The 13,946-nt window shown below is 39.8% G+C and overlaps 1 protein-coding gene across 4 annotated transcripts in view; it reads left to right on the forward strand.

Moving 5' to 3' along the window:
- The window catches only part of TBC1D8 (TBC1 domain family member 8), a 49,720-nt gene that overhangs the window by 18,958 nt on the left and 16,816 nt on the right, over positions 1-13,946 (forward strand). For all 4 annotated transcript variants that reach the window (XM_032677806.1, XM_032677803.1, XM_032677804.1 and 1 more), the window contains exons 4-6: positions 1,456-1,684; positions 5,341-5,581; positions 12,909-13,116. In XM_032677806.1, coding sequence (XP_032533697.1) covers positions 1,456-1,684; positions 5,341-5,581; positions 12,909-13,116 — 678 coding nt within the window. The remainder of the gene's footprint in view (positions 1-1,455; positions 1,685-5,340; positions 5,582-12,908; positions 13,117-13,946) is intronic.

Consider the following 13,946-nt stretch of genomic DNA (forward strand, 5'->3'; position numbering starts at 1 on the left):
TTATGTTAAATACTTTCCCTTCCTGTATCTCAGCTTTTCCTCCTTGCTGTGTTTCTCCTCCTATCCCACGTGTTTTTCCTCACGTTAACCCATCAGTTTCTCCTGCCCGTTTACACACATCTGTCCCTCTTGATGGGGCTCAATGGTGACATCAGGTGATAGCCACTGGGCCTGAATCTGCACACTCGTGTGGGTGCCACCTCAGTCCCTGCAGCACAGGGACAGGAGAAAAGGCCCTTGCACAACAGCACCTGCATCGTCAGGATCTGGTACAGAAACTGCCACTGGCTTTGCAGAATGCTGGGGTCGTGGCCAGGCACATGAAGCTGCTGGCTGGCCACAGGGTTGGAGAAATGAGCATTCATTTGGACGGCTAAAGAATTTTAAAAGTAAAGGAATTTTGTGACCGTAGATCAGATTTAAAATAATAATGACATGTGGGTTAAAACTTAGATAGCCTGGTGTTCAGAGCTCTGCTTTTAAGTGAAATATGTGCTCCAAGAGCAGCGTGGTGATGGCTGGTGGGGTTATGGGTTCACTGGTGACTGCTGTGCCTCAGGTCCCACTGCAGGCCTTTCCTTGCTAAGAGTTTTAGTGGGGTGCTCTTCCCCCTATAGCCCCTTTTCTGGTTTGGAACTTTGTAGGAAGATAATGCTTTTGGTGAATTGCAACCCTGCTGCTGTGATCTCAGTGGGCTCAGAATCTGGGGGAGAAGGGTACAGAGGCAAAACATCACTGTACAAATCCTAGTTTTTATCCTGTTTTCTTTAAAAAAAGGCATTTTGTCTTAGACACACTGAAAGGACCAAGTACAATTAATCTCTCTTCATAACACTGTGGCAGCCTGTTACCTAACATAGCACATATTTTAAATTCTTCAGGTTTCATTAGTTAATGTTAAGTCCAGGTTTTGGACCCTTGTACCTGCTGTAGTCTTTTGGTGTATTAGGACTGCTTGGTAATCACAACTCCTTTGTTGTAATACCACTATTAAAAATCTGAAATCTTAATTATATTTATGTAGGCGTTCTTGAAACCGTATTTTTAATGGTTCCAAGCATCTCTCAAGTTAATGACACATCTGACTGCATTGCTTCTTCATATGTGTATAGTACTGGTCAGTGTACACAACTGTTACTCTACTTCTGCTCTGTATATACCAAATAAGAGCAATCGTAAGCCATAGTAGAAGTGTAAATATATGGTTCTGCTAGACTCATTGAAAAAAATGTTATATCTAAAAACAGCCCCAGAAGTCTTGCTTTGGAAGCATTAAAAATGTATGAGAGATGCAAGCACCAGAAATTTCTCCATATGTGAAAATTGCAAATCAACTTGAATTTCTTTGTGAGAAAGGTTTGCATTATTAAAATTTGAATGGGTAGCTTTGTAGCAACTTGCCTGATGGTGAATGCTATAGCTTTATCCTAATACATTGTCTTGCCATGGGCTCAGGCACTGATTGCAGAGGAAACAAGCAGCAAGCTCGCTGAGCAGGAGGAAGACCCTGAGAAGTTTCGAGAAGCCCTGGTGAAATTTGAATCCAGATTTAATTTTCCTGAAGCAGAGAAGTTGATCACCTATTATTCCTGTTGCTGTTGGAAAGGAAAAGTTCCTCGGCAAGGCTGGCTTTATTTGAGCATCAATCATCTCTGTTTTTATTCCTTCTTCCTGGGCAAAGAATGTAAGTGTAAATGCGTAAGACACCTAATGTTGGGGAGAGATATAAATATAACTACATTTAAAAGCAAGAATAGCCAGAATTGTTATGAAAAGCCTACTTCACTTCTGAAGTTTAGTTTCTGAATTTTTTGTTGTTCAGCTGAAAGATCCTGTTGAAGTTTTTACTTCAGTCTTTATGTTTTAATATGAACCCAGTAATAAAAATGACACCGTAAGAGCACATGTAGTTGCTTTCTGATTCTTTCTTTTTTATTTTTAATGCCATGGCATAGTAGCAACAGACCTCCTACAGGTTCTGAAATAGAGACTTTCAGTGCTGAAAAGGGTAAGTAAGGTTAGGTCCCTCCTGCGTGTGGGGAAGCAGAATCATTGCATTGCTGCAGGCCAGCAGGGGAAGGGGCTGGTGGATGCCCGAGTCCAGCTGCCTGCCTGAAAATAGCCCAGGAAACATAAAAGGGCTGTGCCCTGGAGAACCAGGTGAAAATTCAGAGCTTTTAAGGAAAAACAACAGCAATTTAGGGATTTGTGTTTCTGAAGTGCAGGAGGATCACAATAAATGTGTCTTGGGGTTTTTAGACTTTCAGATGGTTCAGCAAGTTGTAAGAATTTGGTCATGGTGTTCTGCTACAGAGGAAGGGTTGTGTGATTATGAAAAGCCTGTCAGAATAGGTATTAGAAGGTAAAAATGAAAGTAAGAGACATAAGATAGTAGAAATTAATGTAGCCATATAAACTCTATAGCATTTGTCTGTTTAGTAAGATTGTGGATGAACTGCTAACGTTTTAAGTCCTGTTTATCCTGCTGGAACTTCAGCAAGGACAGCAATAGAAACCTATACTGCTATAAATATAGCAACAATTTTCAGTTATAACAATTAGGAAAACTTTGCCATATTCCATCTGGATTTGATATTGTGATATAGCTGTAGATGAGGTGCGTTAATGTAAAGATAAGAAAGATGGTATAGGGTAATTTCCAGGACTTAAAACATACAAAGACATGTTCAGAGTTGGAAGTTCTTTCTTCCCTTATATTATTTCAGGCCAGTTATTTTGTCATATCAGCAAAAGGTGGAAGAGTTAGATTTAAAATGTGGATAAGTTTGTTATTCATTATAAAAACAGAAGTCAATTTTTGCTGGGAAGAGTAGAATGGAGTCTCTTGATACATACTAAATATCTGAATTCTTGTTTAATCTTGTTGTTTTCTGTTTAAAATAAGTATTATATATATATAAGTATATTTCTGTTTCATTTCTTCCTGCTACAGTGGTGAGTATTCTGTCATTAAGTCTGAGATAGCCAGTCTGCCAAAGCATGCAAAGCAAAGATGGTACTTATTAATGATAGATAACAGAGGAAGCAGGAGGGAGAGAGAAAAACTCTTTATATTGTTCCAAAAATTTTTTTATGCAGTACCACAGATAATTAAGTGATACTGGAAGTACAACATCACACTGTATTGTTTAAGAAGAGATTTCTTCTCATATCTTTAATAATATTCATTATGAAAATACAGAAAAAAACCCGCAAACAATTACGTTTGCACTTTTTATTTTGACCATACACTCTTCGTTCACTGTTGTAGTCTGTTGCATTGCCTTTGTGTTCCCATGCATTTGCATGGAAATGTGAAATAAAAACCTGAATTTTCTTTTGGCTAAACAAACTTCCCTAACTCAGTGGGAAGCATTATATATGCTGAAATGATTCCCACTTCCTTGATTCTGTTAAAGCAGATTACTTCTGTTTCTAGGCTAGTGTTTTGTCATGTTTTTGAAATCTTTGTGTTGCGTGGTGTAATCCAGATTTATTATAGTTCTGGTTGTTACTATTTGAGAAGCTGACACTGATTACATGTAGAACAAGTGATTAATTGTCTTTTTTTCGGGTAGAAATCACAGATCTGGTCAAATCTGGTCTTGAAAATACTGCTAAGAAATCACAATTATTGTGTTCTTCAGGACAGCACAGGGAAAAAACAATATATGAGTTGCAATAAAAATGGTTCTCAACTGTGTTTTTACCTCTGTAAAAATCCCCCCAAATTGTAGACTGAAATCTCTTTACAAAGTGTTAAATCATCCGCTTCTGGCAAGTCTGTTCCCTTCTTGGTTTATTTGGTGTTGAAAGGACCTGGAATGCAATATCAGAGCCTGTTTTCAACTTCTCATAAAATTAACTTATGGCTTATGTGACTATGAACTCTATGAAACATTTCTTCCAGGACAAGTACCCTTTTATCTAAGCCTCAAAGTATTTTGCAGGATTTCAGAGGCTAAGATGGTCAGATATCTTGAAAGGGCGTGCCAAGGTTTCTTCACATTTTTTAATTAAACTTGTGTTTTTTCTAAAACTTTGAAGACTTAGTACCCTTTATCAGTAGTTTGGGCCCCTTACAGTCTGCTGTGCTGTATCTACAACCAACACTGTAGAGCCTGTGTGATTCTGACCTGCCTGAACAACAGTGCTATTGCTGCAGCGTTATTTAATCTTTCTTCCCTTGGCTGTGCCGATACAGATGATTTTATGACCATTCACAACAGTCTGTGTGTGTTGACGCAGCTGTGCTTTATTTAAGTAAGAAAAAATGTAATCAGCAAATAATCTTGACAGCTGTGGTTCATGTAGTACAGAAAAGTTTCTGGAGGTAGCTCCTTAGGTAATTAACGATCATGGATAAGTGTCATATATATATGACAATGTTTGTTACTACTGCCTTTTTGTTGCTTTATTGGCATCAGGAGACCAGCTGGGGATGTTAGGGGGTGTAGTCTTGGTGTTATTGGCGCTGAGAATCCTGGGAAGCTTCCAACAGTTGTTAAGAACAAATTTAATCTATTTTAAAGTCCTTTTCAGCCTAATTTCTACCTAGAGATTTGTATGAGAGGCAAGTAACATCCTTCAGCTAAAATAAGCAGGTTATCTAAAATAAGCTGATTCTGTTTACCACTTGTATTTATATGATTTGGCAGTGTTTAAGTATAGAAAACAGAGTCCTGCACTTTTTGTTTTCTGTAGATAAGTCTGACTGCAGTTAATGTTTAGGGCAAGATTTGCTTGTGCACCTTTTCAGTATAAAGTAACCAAAATGGCAAGATACCAATGCCTAGGCAGCTTTTTTAAAAATGTCCTGTTTATAGTAGTAATTACACTTTATAGAAATCTCCATGTGCAAAAGCTTCCCTTTGGATGGGGGGGGTTAGCTTTATTTTAAAAGCTAAAGTAACTGTGCATGTAATTGGTTTTCCACCTGCCTGTGATTTTGTTTCTGGGAGATTACTAAGCCTTTTCCTATTATTTCTGTACTCTTGAACTGTTTCTTCTGGTAGTAAGGAAACAGGCTGCAGAAATGACTTGTAAACGAGTTAGGAGCACAGTGTATGGCAGGTGTTCTGCAAACGCACAACTCCCCAGTCCAGCATTTCTTATGAAAATAGTTAAAATTTTGAGGGAGAGATCTGAAAAAGACTTTTAGAGTGGGGGAGATTGAATGTAGAGTCATAACAGGCATTTCAGCATATGCTTGGTCTTGCCAAAATGCCTCTCTTTCTCCTCTTTGGTTGTATGCATTTCATTCTAAATTTCCTTATTTCCCAAATCTGAAAAATGTAAGCAGAGTTTCCAACCCATTTTTGCTTTTCTCTCTGATTGCAGTGAAACTTATCATTCCTTGGGTTGAGGTCCAGAAACTGGAAAGAACCTCTAATGTCTTCATGACGGACACAGTCCGTGTCACTACTGCAAATAAGGAGCGCGACTTCTCCACATTCCTCAACATCGCCGAGGCTTTCAGGATCATGGAGCAACTGGCCGATGTGACGCTCCGAAGGCTACTGGATAATGAGATCTTTGAACTGGATCCAGGCCTACAGGATCCTACTCAGATAACCAAGAGGTAAAAAGCTAAGTTGTTATATGAGCAGAGGTTTGATAGTGGGCTTCATGGTTTAGTGTGTTAGCTGGGTTGATTGGACGCAAAAGAGATTTTATAATGTATTATGGTGTATCCAGTAGGTGCATTTCAACTAGTGTGCAAGACACCTTTTTCCATTTTATATTCTTCCCCTAAACAGCACATGGGTTTTTGTTCATTTGTTTTAAAAGTGCCATTCCCTCTAGAATGCGAGATTGCAGCAAGGGATATTTTCCATCTTCCCTGAAGAACAACATTATTATGCTTACAATTGGGGCAGTGTGTAGGCTTTCCTGGTCTCATCAGTTCTCTAGAATTACTGCTTTTGATCGTATATAAAATATGGAATTCCCACTAGTTGGTTGCCATAGCCAATTTAGCAAACAGTTATAGGACTTAAAAAAACCCACAGGCAATTGCAACAGATTAATGTTCTATTGTCAGCTCTACTCCATGCATCCCTGAAATGCATCTCTGCATTCCTCTCCCACTACAGAATGCATTGGGCTCTCTGGAAAAGATTGATAGCTATTTTTCTACCAGTAGCACAATGCACAACTCTGTGTTTTATTTGTTGCTGTGAGAAAGGGGAAGGGAAACTGCCCAGAGGAGTTTTTGGTGGGCAGGATGGAATAGGCAAACTGGAATTTGCCTGAGGCATCAAGGTTAAGGTGCTGATTTAAAATACTTCTTCTCTGAATGGGATGTGAGCGATTATCTCCTCTTGAGTCATGCCCTTTCCTGCTCTTCCTTCCTCTCCCTCTGCCAGAGGTATGAAGGGAATCACCCAAGTATTGCTTCCCAGTTAAAACATAAGGAATGCATGGTATCATTTCCCAAAAAAGAGTCACATATCCAGTAGCACTTTTTATTGTTTCTGAGGGGCAGTTTTACGGTGGTGCTGGGTATATATCTCAGCTGAACGCTTCTACCAAATTTCCTAATGAAGTTTGAAAAAATGGGCTTTCTCTACAATTTCATATGTACACACAGTAAGGAAAATCACTGACACCAGGATTTCATCCATGATGTCATGAAGGAATTAACTTGAGGTAACACAGTGGTGAGCAGCCATGAACATCTTTGCAGCCTTTATTTTTAATAGCCACAGTTCCTTGGAATACGAGGGCTACCGTTGTTTTTACACTATATGTGTAACTGGATCTTGTTAACATTGTAGGCTTTTGGCCCAAGAAGTGTAGGGTATGTACTTTGGCTGATGTAGGATATGGCTGTAATAAGTTGTATTTCAGCCCCTTTCCATGCTTTACCGTTCCACCCTTCTACTGCTTTTGGACTGAAAAGTTAGATGCATGAAGCAAAGAAAGGAAATACAGAGGAGATGTAACAAAAACCTGAGGTGAGGTATTTTCAGCATCTACCAATTTTTAAGTTGTTGTTGTCACTTCCCAAAAGAGTCTTTGAATCAAGGGTACTAACTGAGTGGAAGACTCAAACAAAGTAAAATTACAGTTGCGAAGAAAAGTATAAGCTTAGTAATATGCTATAATAAGGGGCTCTCAGGAAATCAACTTGTAAGTACCTTGTGGCATTTTTGAAAAGTAATGTGTCGCAATCAAGTGACAGAAACCATCCCACAAATTTATTCAAACAGGTTTTCTCCTCTCATTCCTTCCAACCCAAGAAGAAAAAAAAAAGTTGAGGGACAAAGGAGAAGGAAGGACAAAAATACATTTAATGGAGAGTTCCTGGGCAAGATTGTTCTCTAACCTCTTCTCTGACTTGGGATGGCAGAAAGGGAAACATGGAAGATTCTGAAATCCCATTTCTTCTGCATGAATTAGGTAGCGGTTGTATAAGTTGCTGCTTCTGGTGCCCTTTGTCACACTTTTGCAACTGCTTTAATATAGGGTGATTAAGCAAGACCTAGCTTTTGAATAGTGGATAAACTGGTTTTTAGTGCTGACATGTTTTGGGGGGTTTTACTTTTTTCGGTGTGTGAAGTTTTTGTTGCTGCTTTTTTTCTTGAAATCATTGTAGTACTACAAGAACGACTCCTCTCAACACTTTCGCCTTAATAATTGTCATTGTTAATTCTTATGCGTGATTTGGAAGCAAATAATAGTCTATGAAAATGAAAGCAATAATCCACACGTCATTAGAACTGTTCCAGCTCTGTCAAATCAATGAAGTTGCTGTAGATGGCTTTTGTTTGCTTGGCTTTCTTTTGTGAGAGGCTTGTCTCAATATCTTTATTTTAAAAAAATCCATTTTTAATGTCATCATGGTCTGTATATTCTACATTCTGAAACCCAGAAACTTTTGTTGCCATTCCTGAGGCTCTTGGGGTCATCTTGCTGAGCAGTGGAGAGATGGGACTCAGAGAGGCTGTGGGATTAGGCCCACAGTCTGTGACACAAATTATATTATGGCCAGAGTCAAACAAGTTAGTATGCAATTTTCCTTGCTGTTTTATGAAATAAGACTCAGAACAATGGATTACGAAGGGATTAATGGCAATTAAGATAATTGCCATAAAAAGCAAAGTAAAGGTCAGGTGTCTGATAACTACAAGTGCCGTGTCTTGCAGCCATAGTTATGTGCCATACAATTTTACTGGACCATATGATAACTATTTTTTCTTTTTTAATAGGAAAGTTGCTAAAATCTCTGGTATAGATTTCTTGTACTTCTAATTTCCATCTCTTTCAGTATGCAAGAATATCCATTGCATTCCTCAAACGTAGTGAGGAAATTCTGCAGAGCAGAACCTGCAATTTAAAAGCGCTAGTGCTTGTGTCAGTAAGGTTTCAAAAGTATGATATATTTCTCCAGGCTCTAACCACATCAGTTTCTTTTCTTCTAACTCTGAATTACCAGTGAGAAAGGCAGAGAAGGTTGTTAACGCTGATCTAAGCTGAACGGAAACTGGTTGAAGTACCCTGAGTTGTAAATGTCACTTCAGACTGCATTAATTCCTTCAGAGAGGGAGTCTGAGAATGCTCTAAATCTTGAGCAACAAGGAGAATGTGACTAGAAAGAACCTGGTTTTGTTGCATCTCCTGGCAAAAGGTGGGGTTTGGGTTATTTCTGTGTGTCAGTCATGATAGAGGATAGCCTAATGTGTTTTTTAAGGATTTGCAGTAATGAGAGTATTAGGATCTATACTGGTACTCTACTGTTCTGTCATTTAAAAGTCTGAGGTCTAACTTGAATCTTTAGCGTTGCTTTTTGAGTCTGTCACTTCTTATTCTACCCAGTACTGTTGAAGAGAACAGATGTGCTCTCTTTCTTTGGAGCAATCACTTGTGTATTTGGAGGTTGATGTGCATCTCCTTTCTCTTTTTTTCTTTAAACTGCACTACCCTATCAGTCCAGATTTTAGCCGTTGTGGTCACTCTTCTCTGGACATTTGTCACTTACGCCATGAGGTGGCAGGTGTGGGATGGCAGGGTACAGGATTGCCCAAGAAGCCCCACCAGTGCTGACCAGGGCAGGAGCAGTGTGACTGTCTCTGCAACAGCTCTGGGACTGCCATGCTGCACCTTGGTGGCCCTGCACTTCTGCAGCCCAGCCCAGTGCTCCTCTTCCTCCTGTGAGTGCGAGGCTGTTCGGTCTTGTTCATCTTGTGATCCTGTGTAACCCCAAGGTCTGTTCTTTTTGCTGAATGGCTCCCCGTAGAGTTGATCTCCATCCTGCGTTTGTGCAGCTTATGATGTACAGCTGAAAATACTTGTAATACTTTTTTCCACAACATCCCTTAAATTTATGAATATCAATCTGAATATGATCCTGTTCTTTCATTCATTAGCCTCTACCAGCCTCACATCGTGTGCAAGTTTAGTAACAACAAGCTTTTGATCCATCATACAGATTGCTGATGAAGATGTTGAACAGAAGCTAGTCCAGGGCAGATTCCCAAGGAATTCCTCGTGATACAATCTTCCAGTCTACCAGAAAGCCTTGAAGGGTTGCTTTTTGGGGTACTCTTTTTTTTCAACTGGCTTGGTACAACAGTTTTTCACTTCTGGTTTTATTAGTTCCATGAGAGGATATATCAAGACTTTTATAAATTCTGGCTAAAACATTCATTGCGTCTCCTCCATCTACAAGTCTAGTGTTCCTGCTGTGTAAGGGAATGATATTTAGTTTACATGTGTCCTGACAAGTCCATGTTGGCTCTTCTCAGATAACTTCTCCTGGCTTGCTTATAAGAAGCAGTTCTTCCAATAAACAAGACGTATATCATTGGATGTGTTATTTCCAAAATATCTAACTTTCTGGAGTCTGAATAGTAAGAAGAATCTAGTCATTGGTCTCTAAAAGCAAGAGGTCAACCCGTTTAGATTTTAGATAGGCAGCAAGTGACTCAGCAGAGCTGAAATCTTGCCAAGTTGGCTTCTGCTGAATTTAAAGCATAGAAAAACATTTGACAGTGAGGACAGCATTTTAAGTGTCCTGATACTTTTAGGCATTTTGTTAGTCTTGTGTGTTATTTCCTTTAATTTAAAACTCTTGGAAGGTAAAGTAGGGGTCATGCGCAAGGAGTTATCACAGTTCAGGCTTGCCGTTCACTTTGAAGTGCTGGAGTTGGAGGCAGTCCAGGATCCCATAACATGCAAGCTGGGAGCTGCACTTGGAAAGAACTGCTGAGTTTTCTGAAAAGTAGGGAACAAGGCAGTTGCATCTTCTCACCTTTTATTCTCCTGATGCTTGTGTAAATACTCGGTAAACATTATTTTTACAAAACGATAGCTTTCCTTTTTTTTTCTTAGGTACTGCTCAGTATGCTGCATTTGCTTAAAAACCAAATCAACATGGAAATTGTTAAGTGAGAGTAGAAATTTTCAAACAGATGGGGTGCAAGTAGAAAGTTGCATTTCCGTTTGGTGTGGGAGGTGTTGTGAAACTCAGAATGGAAGCTGTGGGACCTGGTAATGTGGGCCAGCCACTGCATCATATTTAAACAATTGTCTGTTGCATTTTAGGAGCTAATTTTGTTTGTGGGTTTTTGGGATTTTTTTAACCAACTCTAATTTTGTTTGGCTGTGTTTACGAAGGGAAGCCTTTAAGCCCTAGAATTTGCCTGCCTAACAGGAAATATATTCGCAGTGTGCAACTTTCCAATAAAATGTCTTGCTTGAGCCCACAGTGGTAGGTGCTGACAGCATGTCATTCCTGTGGTACCATTTTTCAATCCAGGATCCCTCCTTTGGAGGACAGGCTGGCCCCTGTTTTAGCACTTGTTTCTGGGTGCTGACCCTCTGTAGGCCTGTGTCTGAGTCGTGGGGGGACAGGCAGTTCCAGGGATATTGAGGTTGGCAGCCTTACCCTGGTACAGGGTGAGTAGGGGGTGGATGCAGTCCTGGTGAATTTACTTTGATGTAGATGTGGGGAATGTCATTCTTCTTCAACTTAAAATCTTCTGGCTCATTGTGTGAAAGGCCCTGCACGTGGAGCCTGCATCCCTGAGATGCAGCAAAGTCTTGAAAACTCAGAAGGTTCAGATTTTGGAGCATTAGAAACAGTCATCTCTTAAATAGCAGACAACCTGTGCCTCAGCAGAAGTCTCACTCTTCTGTATAATGTCTCTTTTCATACAGAGGTCTAGAAATCTTCACAGCCAAGTAGATGCAGGGAGGGTCTTACCTTCTCAGCACAATAGCAGGAGAGCACAGCTCTACCCAGACCTGACTGCAGATGCTATCAGCAGCATTCATCTGTGCGGTGCAGAAATGGAAAATATTTTAGTGGTGAGTTAATTAGGAGGCATATCCTGATCCAGCTTTGTCACAATAGCAGATCGCTGTGGGCACTTATCAGAGTTGCTCTTGCTGTGGAATTTTAACTCGGGAGCAACCTTTTTGTCTTCCTTCAAAAAGAGAGTTTCTCTTTGTTCTCTGTGAAAAAACAGGAGACTGTTTGTCTGTTTTCTTTGGATAATATTATTAAGGAAGATAATGCTTGAGAAGGAAACAGCAGCTGAACACTGGTTGAGCTCATTCTGTCTTTTCTGTTGCTTGCAGATACAGATCCTCCCTTCTCAGGTCTCAGTTTGTTCTGGGTTGTCTTCCTCCCTGATTCACATGGCTTTGTTTTTTTTTCTATGGATTAAACTAAAATGAAAAAAACCCCAAACAAACAATTGATTTACTTCCTGAAGCAGAGGCTTCATTTGTCTCAGCTCATTTTTTAACACCAGGGTTGGGGTAGGGGGAAGGTGTCTGCAGAAAAGGAGAGTGAAGGAAAGAGTGGAGAGGGGATTTACAGCACTAAGGTACCACTCCTTGTTATGCTTCAGCCCATGTTTTAAATTCTTTCAATGGCACAAAGTCAAGCTTTTTTTTTTTCCCTTTTCTTTTCCCTAAGGTGAATCTTGTTTGGAAAAAATTTACTTGTAGTAAAGAAAATGATAAAATTTAAGCCCTAACGTTTCTGGAGCTGCTGTTGGTAAGCTAATAGCCATGGCCTGTTTATAATGCAATTGCATAGCTCTGTAAATCACTGCAGGCTTCTTTGTTAAAAAAGGAGAAGAAAAAAAAAATCTCCAAAACCAAATCTGTATAACTATAGCTCAGTAATGAAACTTTCAGTTACGTAAACTTTTTTTTCCCAAATAAATGTGGATGGGTGAGTGGAAGGAAGTCACATCCAAATGGAGTGTGGTTGGTGCTGTTATTCACAACTGAGTCTGTAAGTGACCTGAAACTGTTTTCCATTTTGCAACTGTTCTGAGGGCTCTCAGGGGCTGATACCTCTGCAAGTCAAGGTTTCCATATTGTAACTGCCACCACCATTACTTCTTCTATTACTGACCACTTTGGAAGTACTCACAGAACAAATGCATTACTTTTGGGTGCAGGTGCAAGTCCCTGGGGTGATGTTGGTAATGCTACTGGGAAGGGAAACAAGGAACATTAGGCTAATCTCCCTTGCTTGATGTATGTTCATCAGATGAAAGATTTAATTATCTCCTGGGCATTGAAATTTGTAACTCTTCGAGCCTGGAAAGTCATACAGCAACCACAGAAAATGCATGGTTAAATAATAATTAAAAAATAAACCCCAAACCAACAAAACAACTGATTTAAATTAATGTCCTTTCCTAGTTACTACAGTAGTTGTTTTTGACCTTATTGTTAAACAAGCAATTACTGATAATGTTTTTCTTTAGTATTTCAAAGTTGGTCCTTTAGCAGTCTGTTCACATAGGCACTGAAGATTGCTGTGCACAGTGTTTTTATTCTGTATCCCTCGCTCTTGATGAGGCCAACAAGAAAAGCGAACTTTGCACTGTATGTTCTGCCTTTCACGATCTTGTGATTCATTCTTACTGCTTTTTCTTCAGGGATCTGGAAGCCAGAGCACAGAATGAATTCTTTCGGGCCTTCTTCAGATTACCCAGGAAGGAGAAGCTGCATGAAGTTGTAGACTGTTCTCTCTGGACGCCGTTTAGTCGCTGTCACACAGCGGGAAGGATGTACACTTCCGACAGTTATATCTGTTTTGCCAGCAAAGAAAATGGCTGCTGCAATGTTATCATCCCACTCAGAGAGGTAGAGTTATTTGTTTGTTTCATTTTGGGTCTTTATCTCCCTTTTTCTTCCCTAGGCCTGCACTGTCACTTGACTTATCTGCAAAGTATTGTTTGATGAAAAAGAGTAGGATGCTTGTGTGTATCATGCCTACAGGATTGTGGTACAGCTTGTTCTGGGTCTCATTAAAAATATGGGTGATTCAACACGATCCTCAAAGTGAAGTATGGACAGGTCATGCAGCAGGACAGGACTTGCAAAAGCAGAATCTGCTCGGCCCAAGACTTGAACAGAGCTCCCCCTCCCAGCTCCACAAACACATATGTCCAACTTGATGTTGATGGAGACCAGCTTGGACCATTCCAGCAATGTAAAAGCATCCTTGCCTAGGATCAACACTTAAAAGTGTTGAAACTCTCCTTCCACAGACAACCTCTGACAAACCTGTTGATACTTTTCAAAGCTGTAGGGCAGAGAGAAAAAGGGGATGTTCTGGATGCAGTAATGAGCTAACAAATTTACATGAAATCAAAGATGTATTTAAGTGGAGGGAGAACACATGGGAAGGTGGTGGGAGTAGAAGAGGAGACAGAAGCTGTTGGCTAACATCTGCCTGATCTGCTGTGGATACAATGCTGTTATGATCTCCTAATTAAAGCTTTCCTTTCATTCTCGACTAATAACAGAGTAACATCCAAATCATATCCTAGTTGTAGCAACTTACCTTCCACTGTTATAAAAACAGAAAACAATAGAACAGTGTTATATACTTAATCAGAAAAAATAAAACAGCTGTTTCTCCCTATCTTCAAAGGTGTGAAAGTAAATTTCTTCCTTCATCCCCTGGAATT

Source organism: Chiroxiphia lanceolata, chromosome 2, assembly GCF_009829145.1.
Source record: "Chiroxiphia lanceolata isolate bChiLan1 chromosome 2, bChiLan1.pri, whole genome shotgun sequence".
In the NCBI taxonomy this organism is placed as follows: domain Eukaryota; kingdom Metazoa; phylum Chordata; class Aves; order Passeriformes; family Pipridae; genus Chiroxiphia; species Chiroxiphia lanceolata.